A 14288-nucleotide genomic window follows, 5' to 3' on the forward strand; every position below is an offset into this window, starting at 1 on the left:
GCATCTTTCAGTGATATAAGAGGTCTAACTTTTGCTATGTTTCTTAGGTGAAAAAATGCTGTCCTGGTGATCTGATTAATATGCGATTTAAAATTTAGATTACAGTCAACAGTTACCCCTAAGCTTTTTACCTCCGTCTTGACTTTTAATCCTAATGCATCAAGTTGTAGGTTTTCAAGGGCAGAATCAGGAGTCTTATCTTCTGGGGAGCATTAAGCACAACATAGCTACAGCACATGATTCATAAACCAGGGGGAGAGGGGTTTTTACAGTTGTCCCCTGTGAAGCACCACAAAGATAGGATGCACAACTGTCAACCAGGGTTGGTATTCCCAATGAAGCACCATCACTTGATTGACTCTCTTTCCCCAGGGAAGCACTGCAATGCAAAGTGTCAGTTTCAGTATGCTGCGGGTGGAGTAAAATGGTAACAACTGGCATGCTTGGATTCTGGCTTGAAAATATGCATACGCCAAAAAACAAGAAAATTCATACACCAAAAAAAATCTAATTTATAAGTATGCATAAATTTATAAACCGCAATCATCTTGTAACTGTGGGTACGTGAAGCGCCTCAAAGCTCATACTGATATCGCAGATGACTTGCGCGTTAATGGATTGCCCTTATTGCAATACGAGTGCAGTAAACTGCTCCAGTTACATTAGGAAAAACTTTACACTGCTGCAAATTGCCTTTTTACGTTGGCAAAAACATATTATGTTTTATGTATGATCACACCATTTGAAAACTGAATGCATCTTTCACCAGTTAATGACTTCCCGAACAGCAGGTGTGATGGAGTGAAGGCTGGCAAAAATATTCCTGACCTGCCAGCCAATTTCCTGAGAAGTGGTAGCCGATATAAATGACAGAATATCAAAAAAGTTCTTCAGCACAAATACATAACACTGGCCCTCTTAAAAGGGAACTACAATAGTGTATCTACCTCCTGTTCATTACTTTTAAGGTTTAATACATTTGTCACATCAATGCACAGAATAATGGCTCAGTTATATGAATTATTTTATGTGTACGTGTCGTTATTTAACTGGTCTGGCTGCATTCCACTACTTGTGTGCTTCTATGATATCTTTATGTACTGTATATATTTCAAAATTTGAAAATATTCAAAGTCCAGAATATTTCTGGTCCCAGGCATTTCATATACTCAACCTGCATTACTTTAGTGAGTTATATCTAATGTTGACCCCTTAAATCTTTAACAGGGGGGACCATATCATGATCTTCTTCATAGTGTGCTGGGAGCCTATACTTGCTATAGACCTGATGTTGGTTATGTAAGTAATCTTCTATTATATATATGTAAAAATTTATATTCCTTTTTCAAGATAGATAAATTTGTAAATGTGTTATAAATGTAGTGATTCTAGAAAATGTTTTGAGATGACTGTGTTTTGATGATTCAGCTGTAAATTTTGGTTCACTGTACTTTTATTATAAGAACTTTACCATGGGCATTACCACAAAGTGGGAAACTCCACTGATTTATTTTTTAAGTGACTTGAACAACTGCATTCTCTCTCTCTCTGTCACTTTCAACCACCAACATATTATGTAGCAATATTATTGGCTTCAACTAATAGTAAATGTTGTCAGTGTCACGTCAGTGCCTTTGTATAAGGTTTTTGACTTTCTGCATTTTTGTTAAGCTTATTCATGCATTCACCATTTCTGATATCACTATATATTTTACCTTCAGAGTAGTTTCTGTCAGTGTTTCAATCAGCTTATTTCCTAGAGTACTATCAAATTTATATCTCACCAAGATACACTTTACGTCAAAATGTTTGTGAACACCTGACCATCACACCTATATAAGTTTAGTGGACATTCCGTTTCAAACCATGAGCATTAATATAGAGTTGTTCCTAAACCCTCTTTGTGGCCATAATGGCCTACACTCTTCTGGGAAGACATTCCACTTAATTCTAGAATGTGTTTATGATAATTTTGTGCCAGTTCAGCATTTGTGAGATTCAGGTACTTATCTCCTTTTGGACATGGCTTTGCGCACAGGTGCGATCATGTCAGAACAGAAAATAATCTTCCCCAAATAATTGTCAAAGGTGAAAATGCATAATTTTCTTAACTTTCAATCAATCAATCAACATTTATTTATATAGCACATATTCATACAAAAAAATGTAGCTCAAAGTGCTTTACAAAATGAATAGAGAAATAGAAGACACAATAAAAGATAAACATAAGTCATCATTAATTAACATAGAATAAGTGTAAGGTCTGTTGGCCAGGGTGGACAGAAAAAACAAAAAAAAACTCCAAAGGCTGGAGAAAAAAATAAAATCTGTAGGGTTCCAGACCAAGAGACCGCCCAGTCCCCTCTGGGCAATCTACCTAACATAAGTCAAACAGTCCTCTTTGTATTTAGGGTTTTCATGGAAGGACCTGATGATGATGATGGTCACGTAGACTTCTGGCTTTCAGTCCATCAATGTTGGTGCATCATGATGCTTTGAGTAGGTGGTGGTGGCGCAGGCCGCCACCACAAAGAAACCGGAAAAAGAAACAGAAGAGAGAGTAGGGGTCAGTATGGATTTTGGAGCCACTGTGAATAATTATTATGAAGAATTGAACATACAGAGTATCAGTATGAAGTTAAAGTGAAGTTATGAGAAGGCCATGTTAAAGTAATGTGTTTTCAGTAGTGTTTTAAAGTGCTCTACTGTATTTGCCTGGCGAATTCCTATTGGCAGGCTATTCCAGATTTTAGGTGCATAACAGCAGAAGGTCGCCTCACCACTTCTTTTAAGTTTAGCTTTTGGAATTATAAGGAGACACTCATTTGAAGATCTAAGGTTACGATTTGGAATATAACGTGTCAGGCATTCCGATATATAAGATGGAGCGAGATTATTTAAGGCTTTATAAACCATAAGCAGTATTTTAAAGTCAATCCTGAATGACACAGGCAACCAGTGTAGTGACATCAAAACTGGAGAAATGTGTTCGGATTTTCTTTTCCCAGTTAGGATTCTAACAGCTGCATTCTGCACTCGTTGCAAATGATTTATGTCTTTTTTGGGTAGTTCTGAGAGGAGTGTATTACAGTAATCTAGTCGACTGAAAACAAAAGCGTGAATTAATTTCTCCGCATCTTTCAATGATATAAGAGGTCTAACTTTAGCTATGTTTCTTAAGTGAAAAAATGCTGTCCTAGTGGTCTGATGAATATGCGATTTAAAATTCAGATTACAGTCAACGGTTACCCCTAAATTTTTACTTCCGTCTTAACTTTTAATCCTAGTGCATCAAGTTTATTTCTGATAACCTCACTGAATCCATTATTGCCAATTACTAAAATTTCAGTTTTTCTTTATTTAGTTTGAGAAAATTACTATTCATCCATTCAGAAATACCAGTAAGACATTGTGTTAGTGTATCGAAAGAGTCAGAGTCATCAGGTGCTATAAATAAGTACAGCTGTGTGTCATCCGCATAGCTGTGGTAACTCACGTTGTGCCCTGAGATAATCTGACCTAACGGAAGCATGTAGATTGAGAATAACAGCGGACCCAGGATAGAGCCTTGTGGAACACCATATTGGATATCATGTGTCTTTGAGATTTGATTACCACAACTCACAAAGAATTTTCTCCCTGCCAGGTAGGATTCAAACCAATTTAAGACACTGCCAGAGAGGCCCACCCATTGACTAAGGCGATTTCTAAGAATATTATGATCAATGGTGTCAAATGCAGCACTCAGATCTAAGAGGATGAGAACAGATAAATGGCCTCTGTCTGCATTTACCCGCAAGTCATTTACTACTTTAACGAGTGCAGTTTCTGTACTGTGATTTGTTCTGAAGCCTGACTGAAATTTATCAAGAATAGCATGTTTATTGAGGTGGTCATTTAACTGCATAATGACTGCCTTCTGTAGAATTTTACTTAAGAAGGGCAGGTTAGAAATGGGTCTAAAATTTTCAAAAGCAGAGGGGTCAAGATTATTTTTCTTGAGCAGGGGTTTAACTACAGCAGTCTTAAGACAGTCTGGAAAGACCCCCGTATCTAATGACGAATTAACTATGTCCAGAATATTGTCAATTAGCACGCCTGATATTTCTTTGAAAAATCTGGTTGGTATTGGATCAAGAACGCAGGTGGAGGGTTTCAGTTGAGCGATTATACTATGTAAACAAACTTTCTTTGTATGCTGTAACGTTAACAGTATCCTTTCTTGGAACCAAGGGTCAAGCCCAAACCCTGAAAAACAGCCCCAGGCCATTATCCCTCCTCCACCTAACTTAACAGTAGGCACTATGCGGTCTTGAAGGTAGCATTCTCCTGGAATCCACCAAAGCCATATTCATACGTCAGATTTGCCAGATAGTGAAGCATGATTCATTACCCCAGAGAACACATTTCCACTGTTCCAGAGTCCTATGGCGGCATGCTTTACACCACTCCAGCTTACACTTGAGCTTATGTGCAGCTGTTCATTCATCGAAACCCACTGTGGTGTTATGGATCCTCGGCTCGCTCAGCAAAGGCCGTTTTTATTTAAATAAATAATCACCGCGCTTGCGGCGGTTTAGTGAGGGTTCATGGTGGCTGTAGCAAGCCGCAGGGCGATCTGCGATGTGGGCGTTTCTCACCTAGTGCCCAGGTGACTGCCTGCCCACATCCGTGATTGTTCCTGTGGCTAATATGCTGCAGCTGCTATGGCCCCCCCTCAATATAAAGAAGCACGAGTCGGTTAGGAGGATACAAAAAAAAAGGAGAAAACAAACAAGGAAAGGAGAGAAAGACGGAGGTGACTGGAGAAAGCAGGAGAGAGAGATGGTATGTGTGGGCGAGCGAGTGAAGGAGCGCTCGCAGGCAGCTGCCTGGAAGCCTGGGTGTTAGGCCGACGTCCGGGAGTTGAAGTAGAAGTCGCTCCTGCTGAGCGATCATGTAGCGGGAGTGACCAAAGAAGGAGAGACTGTCCGCGTAAGGGCAGGGCGGGAATTGGGAGGCTTGGAGGTGAAGTCCTTGGTGTGGGCATCCTTGAAACCAGGGAGTCCAAGTCTCGGGCCTGGGTTGAGTGCCAGACCGAAGCCAGGATCGGGGGGTCTCTGGACCTGTGTGTGAATGAGAGAAAGGGCAGCTGCAGAGAGAGCGTCTCGCCTGTTGCAAAGCCCAGCCGGGAGAAGCAGGTGAGACGCTGCTGTAGAAGAGCACCGGGCTTATTGGTTTTAAGGATGCTTCCAGCAACGTTTTAACCTCTGGTTTTAAAGGATTGTTTTTTTTTTTGTAGTGTTTTTAATCTCCACGCTTGTTATTTTATGAATTATTTATTTGAAGAAGACTTTATTGAACAGTTTTGAATCACTGCACTTTGTGGACACTTTGTTTTTGTTTTGTTGGAGTTTAAATAAAAGCACTTTGTACTTTTTTTTACATCATCCCCTTGCTCAAGTGTTGTTGCCTCACTGTCTAGCTCACCTCGGTTATATCTATCGATTATGTTGGGTTCAATGGCTCCCGAACAGCCGAAGGGAGCATGGAGCAGAACCCACATCGTCACACCCACTTCATGAAGCTCCTGTACTAATGTTGATTCCAGGGGCATTTTGTCACACCGTTGTGATTGATGCAACAGAGGGCTAGGTTATTTTTCTGTGCTCTGTACGCTTTGCTGCATTCACATGCTCTCAAACTATTTGGAGATGCAAATTGTGATGTTTCACTTTTCCACTGCATTGCACTCACATGAGTTTCTGGACAGCCAATTCAGACAAACCCAAGGTCGCTGTTGATTTGTGACATGTAAAAAGCAATTAAAGATACATGGCATGTTTTGTTGAAATGAAGAATAAAATAAACATAATCAATGTTTTTCACCTCGCCCCAAATGCAATTTAGTCCAAAAAAGACTTTTCTGACTGACCAGGTTATATTTTTTATTTTATACAACTGACTCGGGCAAGATTACTTCACAGCTCCGACATATCAAGTACCTTTGTTTTCAGACTTGGAGCTCCAAGTTTGTTGCAAGTTCCCTTGGAATTTGACACCCGAAACTTATTTTTACATTCTGCTGAAGAACATATGAACACAGCATTTGTTAGCAATGGGTGCAACTGAAACACCAGAACTTGATATTTTGTAGGGGTGTCCACATACATTTAGCCAAATAGTGTAGTATTCACTTTTTAATAAGAGTCTCTACTTCTGTGATTGATTATTGTATTTTTTTCTTTCGTCTTTCAATTGTCTTTAACCATTTCCTTTTTTTTTTTTTTTTAAAGAATTGGATTTGTGAACTTCAGAATTTTCTGGTTACTAAAGCAAGAGGAAGGCAGATCATTTAATTTAGTCATTCAGTTTGTTGCTTGTGGTATCCAGTATTTCCCACATTTAAACTATGCCATCATCCTGTTGAAATGTGTAGCTTTAACCCATTGTCTGTATTTGAAAAGCCAGTGTTCCCCTGTGTTTTGGTTGTGCTGTTACATGATAAACTTTCCTACACTGGATATAGATAATTCACAAAAATGTAAGATTTTTACAGTTTTGTCGCATTTGATCTTTATAAACCTTGTAGCCGTGTCTGTTGTTTCCATTTCATCTCCACTGACTTATTATTACAGCCATACCACTCCCTCCCAGCTATAACTGTCCATTGTGTTTTATTATTTCAGTGTCTTGTCAAATGACCTTATTAGGTTAAACAGGGAGCTCACACTTCTTAAACACTTCAGTTGCGACTGACTTTCTTTTGATGCCAATGAATATTTAAGTAATATTTAACAAGAAGGTTATGGTAATGTACATGGTGTGATGGGATTATCTCATTTAGCGCCAGAAATTCCTAATGATATGATTTGAGTGCATATTAAAAGCATTGAGATTAAACCAATTCTTTTACTAGCCGTTTCAGCCAGTCTATTGATGACGATTGCTTTGTCTTTTGAAGTGCATTGTCATAGAACCTTTGCCACTAACTGCCTGGTAACTGCACAATAGCCACTCGCTGCTAGCAATTCTACTTTCCCCTGTAAAATGTTGATATTTGTGTCAACTGAATAACAAAATAACAATCCATACCATCCAATTCAAAAGAGAGTCATACACAAGTGCAATTCACTGTGAATTTGTCACGGTACTAGTTAGCTTTATGAAAGCGCCTAAACAAATAAGGTTTTGTTTATTAGAGCTACTTTTACATAATTTACTTTTATTTAGGAAATCTGTTCTCTTAACCTTGCATTTTTCCCATTGCTTTTTAATGACTATTAAAATAAAATCTGTCTGCAGAATTAAGGTTTTTTTTCTATTTAATAAACTATTTTGCATTTCTCATTGAATTGCAATATGCCCATTGATTGATTATTGTATCTGTTATTCTGCTGCATGGCTTATGATAATTTTGAAATTATATGTGTACAATTCTGCTAGAAAGTTTTTGATAGCTTTAGCAAATCATGTCATTCACAAAGGACACTTCAGCTTGCTCCACATTCTAAAACAAATACTAAAACATATTTAAGTAAATAACATGGTGAAGTATGTTTAATCCATGCAGTTTATTTATTTAAGTCTCAGTTCCAATAAGCTTGGTAAACAAGTACTCTTATTTGACTCAAAGGTGTCCTTTTCTGTATCAAAAATGAATGCCCTCTGGGAACTGTTTTGCTTCTGTGATATATAATAGTATTTAAGGTTTGAAATTAATTGTTTTCTTTTAACATATCTAGTTGAATCTCATGAAAAAATAGAAATAAGCTCTTTTTCTGTTTTTTTGTTCACAAGATTTTTGGCTATAATCTTAACATCTCTCTTTAGTTAGAAAATTGGTCTCTTTGATGTGCCCTTCTAAAAAGTTTGCATTTTTCTATGGAAAGGCTAAAATAAAGCATAGTGTTTACAATAGGAGCAGCGTCAGCACTCTCTCTGCCTTCAGCGAACATCAGCAGTAATAAGTGAGCTAATTTAAACAAATTTCAAATAGTCCGATAGAACTGCAGATCGTTTACTTTGTAGAGTTTTAACAGCATTAAAGTTTTATCCAGATTGCTTGTACATGAAACCAAGAGTTGTCTTATTGTTGTTTTGCTGAAACAAACTCCTTGGCTAAAGTATTGTTTTTGTTCTATTTTCCTTTCAATGTATTACTTGTATCTTTGTATTTGGTAACTTTGGTTTCTGCGATAAGGCTTGTGAATGTCTGTCTTATGCATTTAATGGGCTGACGTCATATTTGCCTTTTTTCATGATCATTATAAGAATGGTGTGTCCTTCAAAAGTATTGGAACAGCAAGACCAATTAATTTGTTTTTGCTGTGCACTGAAGATATTTCTGAGTGAGATCAAAAGATGAATTTGAGAAGAGAGGTCAGAGTTTCAGCTCTAATTCCCTAGTGTTTACTTCTAGATATGTTAAACAACATATAACATTTTGTAACAAACCACCCAGTTTTTCATGTGAGAAAAAGTATTAGGACAGAATGTATTTAACCAAATTAAAGTCAAAAATACTTATTATTTTTGCATATCCTTTGCTTGCAGTAACTGCATCAAGCTTACGACCCACAGACTTCTTGTTGCTTCATCGGTTATGCCTTTCCAGGCTTTTACCACAGCATCTTTTAGTTTTGTGGGGTTTCCTCCTTCAGTCTTCTCTTCAGTAGGTGAAATGTATGTTCAATTGGGTTGACATCTGATGATTGACGTGACCAGTCCAAAACCTTCTATTCTTCGTGCTAATAACATTTCTCCCAATGAGTTTGGATGTATTTCTCCGTAAATTTGTAGACAGTATGTTTCTGTAGACTTCTGAGTTCATTCTGCTACTACCATCATGAGTTATCATCAATAAAAATGATTGAGACTGTTCCAGGAGCAGCCATGCAAGCCCAAGCCATGACACAACCTCCACCACACTTCACAGATGAGCTTGTATGTTTTGGATCCCAAGCAGATCCCTTCTTCCAGTCTGGCTTTTCAATATTATTTTTTTTTTACTGCAGAAGAGTGATTTGCACCTTGCAGTATGGCCTCTATATTGTTGTTCTCTAAGGCTCCTTTGAACAGTGGCCTATGATATTTCCACCCCTGCTCTTTGGAGGTTGTTCATGATGTTAGAAACTTTTTTTTTTTTGTTTGTTTTTACTGCTCTCACCAGTTTTCAGTCATCAGTAGTTGTTCTCCTTGGACAAGCAGTTTGATGTCTGTAGCTCAGTATACCAATGATTTCAATCTTGTTCAGGACATTCCAGATTGTGGTACTGAATATGCCCAGTGTTTTTGAAATACCTCTGATGGATTTTCCCCCATTTCTCAGCTTCGGAATGGCATATTTTTCTCCCTCCCATAGACAGCCATCTGGTCTTAATGTTGGTCTATCCTTCTTAACTACAAACGCAGTCTTCACAGGTGAAAGCCAAAGCTTAAACTGAGTGTGGATATCTAGGGCTACTTAATGATTAAACAGTCAATCTTTTATGACACACTTGGGTAACCAACACCTGTCACTTGTCATGCTCCAATACTTGTGCTCACTTGAAAAGCGGAGTGGTTTGATACAAAAGGGGCGATGTTCTATATCTAGGGCAAAATAGCAGTGAGAAAAATCCAATTTCTCTTCTCATATTCATCTTTTGATCTCACACACAAATGTCTTTAGTGCACAGCAAAAACAAATTGACATTGCTGTTCCAATACTTTTGGGGGGCTGTAGTTGTTCCTTTTCTTCATTGGCCAGTAAATTAAATTCTCTTTGTATATTCATCATTGATATCTCTGCAGACTTTGCATATTGATCATCTATCTCTTCAGATTCTTGGTTTCCATGAAAAATGTCAAGTTTTTGGAGCTCTCATAAAATTATGATTGTTGAAATATAAAGCCCATATTGCAGAGGTTTGCATTTTGGAGTGTAATGTTTCTATTTTATTTATGTTGTTCTTTGCAGGTTCAAGGAATGTCTTTCATTGCTGCTGTTCTCATCCTAAATTTAGAAGAGGCAGATGCTTTTATAGCTTTTGCCAATCTTCTTAACAAGCCTTGTCAGATGGCTTTTTTCCGAGTGGATCATGATTTGGTAATGTGCAGCATATACAGTAATTTAGCAATCCATTACCCAGTGATCAAGTTGTTAATGATTCATTTGAAATGTTTTCATTTTGTTTTTTTCTACCCATAGATGTTGAAATATTTTGCCGCATTTGAAGTCTTCTTTGAAGAAAGCCTTCCAAGATTATTTGCACATTTTAAAAGTTATAACCTAACACCAGACATCTATCTTATTGACTGGTAAAAAAAATTGTGATTTTTTTTATTTTTGTCTAATTTTGTTACGATGCATATTGCATATTTTCTGTTAATCCAATAAACATAATGTCACTGCTGAAATACTATTTCCATAAGGCATGTCAGATATTGAGTATAAGTTGCTACTTTGAAAGCTCAGCCAATGATAAACAAAAATCCAAAGAATTAAGAGGGGTTCCCAAACTTTTTCATATGACTGTATTTCTATCAGCATCCCATAATCTATTTATGCTGTAGTTTCATGACCTGGTATTGTGATTTCCTGGAATATCTCTTCCATGTTTACCATTCATTGAATGCACAGTTACTCAAATCTAAGCTTTCAGCAGTTAAACACACAGCTTTATTCCAATAAGTTAAATGATTTGAAGGATATGCACGTTTAAAATCTTAGTTTCATTAAAGTGTTACCATATCAGAGATGCATATACTTTGAAATAGGTAGGTTTATTATAGTGAATAACTATAGATAGGACAGAGTTGCCTAGAATGTCGCATCATTTTCTAAAGATAATAATCAATATGTCAGTTTCACTTTTATGTATTTAACTCCTGATTTAATATAGGAATTATGCAAGTTTTAATGCAGTGCAGGAAAACAATACAAGACAATAGAATTGCTGTTCGACTGACAACCAACACCCCACCCATTTTGGAGGGCAGGTGCTGCCATCTATCGGCAACAAAAATAATTTTTTGTGAATTCTCTATGTAATAAAGTTAAGTTATAACGGGATTGCATAATTAGATCTGGACCACCCTGTACTTCATCTTAATGAATTGTGCTAACCTTTTTACTTTGAAAGTAGCCAAGTTCAGACATGCATTTAACTTTGTCTTGTCTTGTTAATTTGCTGTGGTGATTGAAATATAAACCGACAAGAGCAAAAACATGGAGTTAACAAGTTTAGCTTTGTTTAAAAATGAAGAGCATATGTTATCTATTGCATTGGCAAAAATAAAAAAAAAATAATTTAAAATAATATAAACCAATTTTATTTCCCAGTGAGAGTGAAAAGTTATTTCTGTGTTACAACAACGAAAAATGAAGCATTAATCTGTTAAGTGCTCTTGGTATCTTAAAAGTTAGGAGAGTATAAGGACACATTTGTGCCTGTATTTAGATTGCTGCCACCTCTCCACTGTCGAACATTTTGAAGAATGAGCAACTCATCAGACATGTTTGAATTACAGGTTGGGCAGGAGATTGCACATCAAACCAACCCTCCCCGCAATTTCTTGTTTCTTATGGATGTTAGCAAATTAAGGTTGTTGTCCATACAGAGTTTTCATTTTCTGTCACTCAGAATGCAATCAAAGGAGCATGGCGGGGACAGTGTGTAGTGCTGTCACCTCCTGGGTCTGAGCCCTGCATCCATATGTTGTTCAAGAGGAGTTTGCACATTCTGGCTCTCTATCTGTGTATGTTTGTGATTTACAACCACACCTCTAAAGATGTGCAGCTCCATATTGTCCTGTCTTGGGGTTGTGTGTGTGTGTGTGTGTGTGTGTGTGCGCGTGCGTGCGTGCGTGCGTGCACACGTGCGCGTAGGCCCTGTAATTGACTGCTGCCATGTCTAGGGTTATTTCCTGCCTTGCACCAAGCAAGTCTCCAGGGCCTGAACAGGATTAAGTAGGCCCGAAGATTTTACATTAGAAACAACAATTGTAAAACTTTGCTGCTCAAGGTTTGAAGACCGTATATAGCACTGGGTAATAATCGAACATGACTTGACTATACGAGAGTGCTAGTTACTTGCTAGGACTTACCTGTATTAAGCAGTATGACAGAGTGAGCTGATATTCCAGTGCATCAAAAGACTAAAAAAACGTTTTTCATATTACTTCTAGGATATTTACACTTTATAGCAAGTCTTTACCACTTGATTTGGCTTGTCGAGTTTGGGATGTCTTCTGTCGAGATGGGGAAGAGTTTCTTTTTCGAACAGGGCTTGGAATTCTTAAATCATATGAAGATATACTTCTTCAGATGGACTTCATTCATATTGCCCAGTTTCTTACTAAACTGCCTGAAGACATGACGTCTGAAAAACTCTTCAGCTGTATTGCGGCTATTCAGATGATGAGCAGTAATAAAAAGTGGGCCCAAGTAAGTTAGAATTTGCATAAATGTAAATTACATATCAATTAACAATTTTAATTTCACAGTGTGACTATTCTAACATTTAGATGTCTTAAGCTACAAATAATAATTATAATAAATGCTTCATCCAAATCTTCACACACCCTTCAATGTTATTTATAGTGTTTATTTTCTTTGTTTGCCTTGTAAAAGAGATTTTGTTTGAAGCAAATAGTATAATGTTCCTGCAGTGAACAATATGAAAAATGAGTATAATGTGCATATATTTGAAGCATTGCTTTTATTTATAATGTATTTTTACTAAAGGGTTTTCATCTCTCATTTTTATTATAGGTATTTGCTACACTAATGAAGGATAACAAGGAAGGAGACAAAAATCAGAGTCCAGCACTAAAAAGTTAATATTTAAGAGAATGTGTGCTACACTTTAACCACAAACGATGGATATATGTCAAAACTATCCAAAAATAGACCACTACAGTCTTGGGAATACTATTGCCAGTGGAGATTCCTGGACAAAAAACTTTTCTTTTTTTTATTATGTCAGTAAGGAATCATTAAGCAATATGTGAATAACAAAGATTTCTAGCACCACTGTCAGTATTACTGGGGAGGTGTATATCAAAGGGCATAAGGAAAGTGAAGCAAAGATTTTATTAAAAACTAACGTTCTGGGTTTGTTTGTTTTTTTTGTTTTTGTTTTTTTTACCCGTCATAAAATTTAGAACATCTTTCCAGTACGTGCTCTAAACTAACCACATTTACTTAGATGTTTTGACTCAAATTTGTCATCATGTTACATATTTCTAGATGTGGTAAATTACTCTTAACCGTCCTACTGAATTTATCTCCCCTACAAGGTTAATGGATTGATGAGAAAGATTTTATATGGGCCACTCCAGTTAATTTATTACACTTTTATTAGATTGTTTTATTCAAATGTCTTCATAGGGAGGGGTGTCACTTCTTTAAATACAATTCCATAGACATTCCTTATGGTAAGCACTCTTCAGGATGACAGTTCATTAAAACTAAACTGTTTCTGCTGTCATTTGGCATCTTGGTACCGAGTTGTTTTTCCATTAAAACTGATGTATTTAATATGGACTGCAAGTTTGTTTTAACACTTAAAAGAAAATGTAATAATTTTCCAGCCAATGACTGAAAGCATTTCTTGAGCACACAAAATATTTTTGAAAAACTGTATTTTTTACAAAGTGCAATAGAGAATTTAAAATGGCACATGGGATTTAAATGTTTTACAGCGCAACGGTTTGCAGTTATGTTGCCTTTTTCTGGCTTGTGGGTAAATGAAAACTGAAGTTTTTTTCTGTGGTTGCAAGCTTTGGTTAAGTCCGCAAGTATGAAGTTAACAGTACAGTACATATTGAGAGTAAGGTTAAAAATTGTCATTTTTTTTTTTTTCTCATTTTTCAAGAAACACATTTTTTTGTTGTCTGTTAAATTTTTTCTTCATACGATATTGAATGCATTTTTTTTTTTCTCGTCCACTTTCCAGTACACCTTTCAATGGTTAATTTTACATAGTCTTTTTATGTTATTACAGTATCATGTAGTTCTTTTATTTGACCACACATAATTGATTTATGTTGGGATTTTATGTTTATATTTTTTTGCCTTTTCCTTGTCTATTTAATGCGGTATTACTAGCATATATTTGGATGGTATTGATTTTAATTTATATATTCAAGTTCTGTCATCTATTTCTTGTTTTTTCTACTTCTGCCTTTTGATTGTACAGTTTTTCATACTTACCATGAAGGTACTGTATATAGAAATTGTTTGTAAATAAATGGGCTCTTTCCCAGTTACAAGACCACTAATTGCAATTCCCATGTGTAAATAAATCTCTGAGCAAACTGCA

At 36.6% G+C, this 14288-nt stretch overlaps 1 protein-coding gene across 2 annotated transcripts in view; it reads left to right on the forward strand.

Moving 5' to 3' along the window:
* The window catches only part of tbc1d12b (TBC1 domain family, member 12b), a 97953-nt gene extending 83665 nt beyond the window's left edge, over window positions 1-14288 (forward strand). For both annotated transcript variants that reach the window (XM_039772055.1, XM_039772066.1), the window contains 5 exons: window positions 1228-1299; window positions 9941-10069; window positions 10172-10281; window positions 12151-12409; window positions 12737-14288. In XM_039772055.1, the coding sequence (XP_039627989.1) occupies window positions 1228-1299; window positions 9941-10069; window positions 10172-10281; window positions 12151-12409; window positions 12737-12805 (639 nt within the window). In that variant the 3' untranslated portion in view covers window positions 12806-14288. The remainder of the gene's footprint in view (window positions 1-1227; window positions 1300-9940; window positions 10070-10171; window positions 10282-12150; window positions 12410-12736) is intronic.

This window comes from Polypterus senegalus, chromosome 1, assembly GCF_016835505.1.
Source record: "Polypterus senegalus isolate Bchr_013 chromosome 1, ASM1683550v1, whole genome shotgun sequence".
Lineage (NCBI taxonomy): Eukaryota > Metazoa > Chordata > Cladistia > Polypteriformes > Polypteridae > Polypterus > Polypterus senegalus.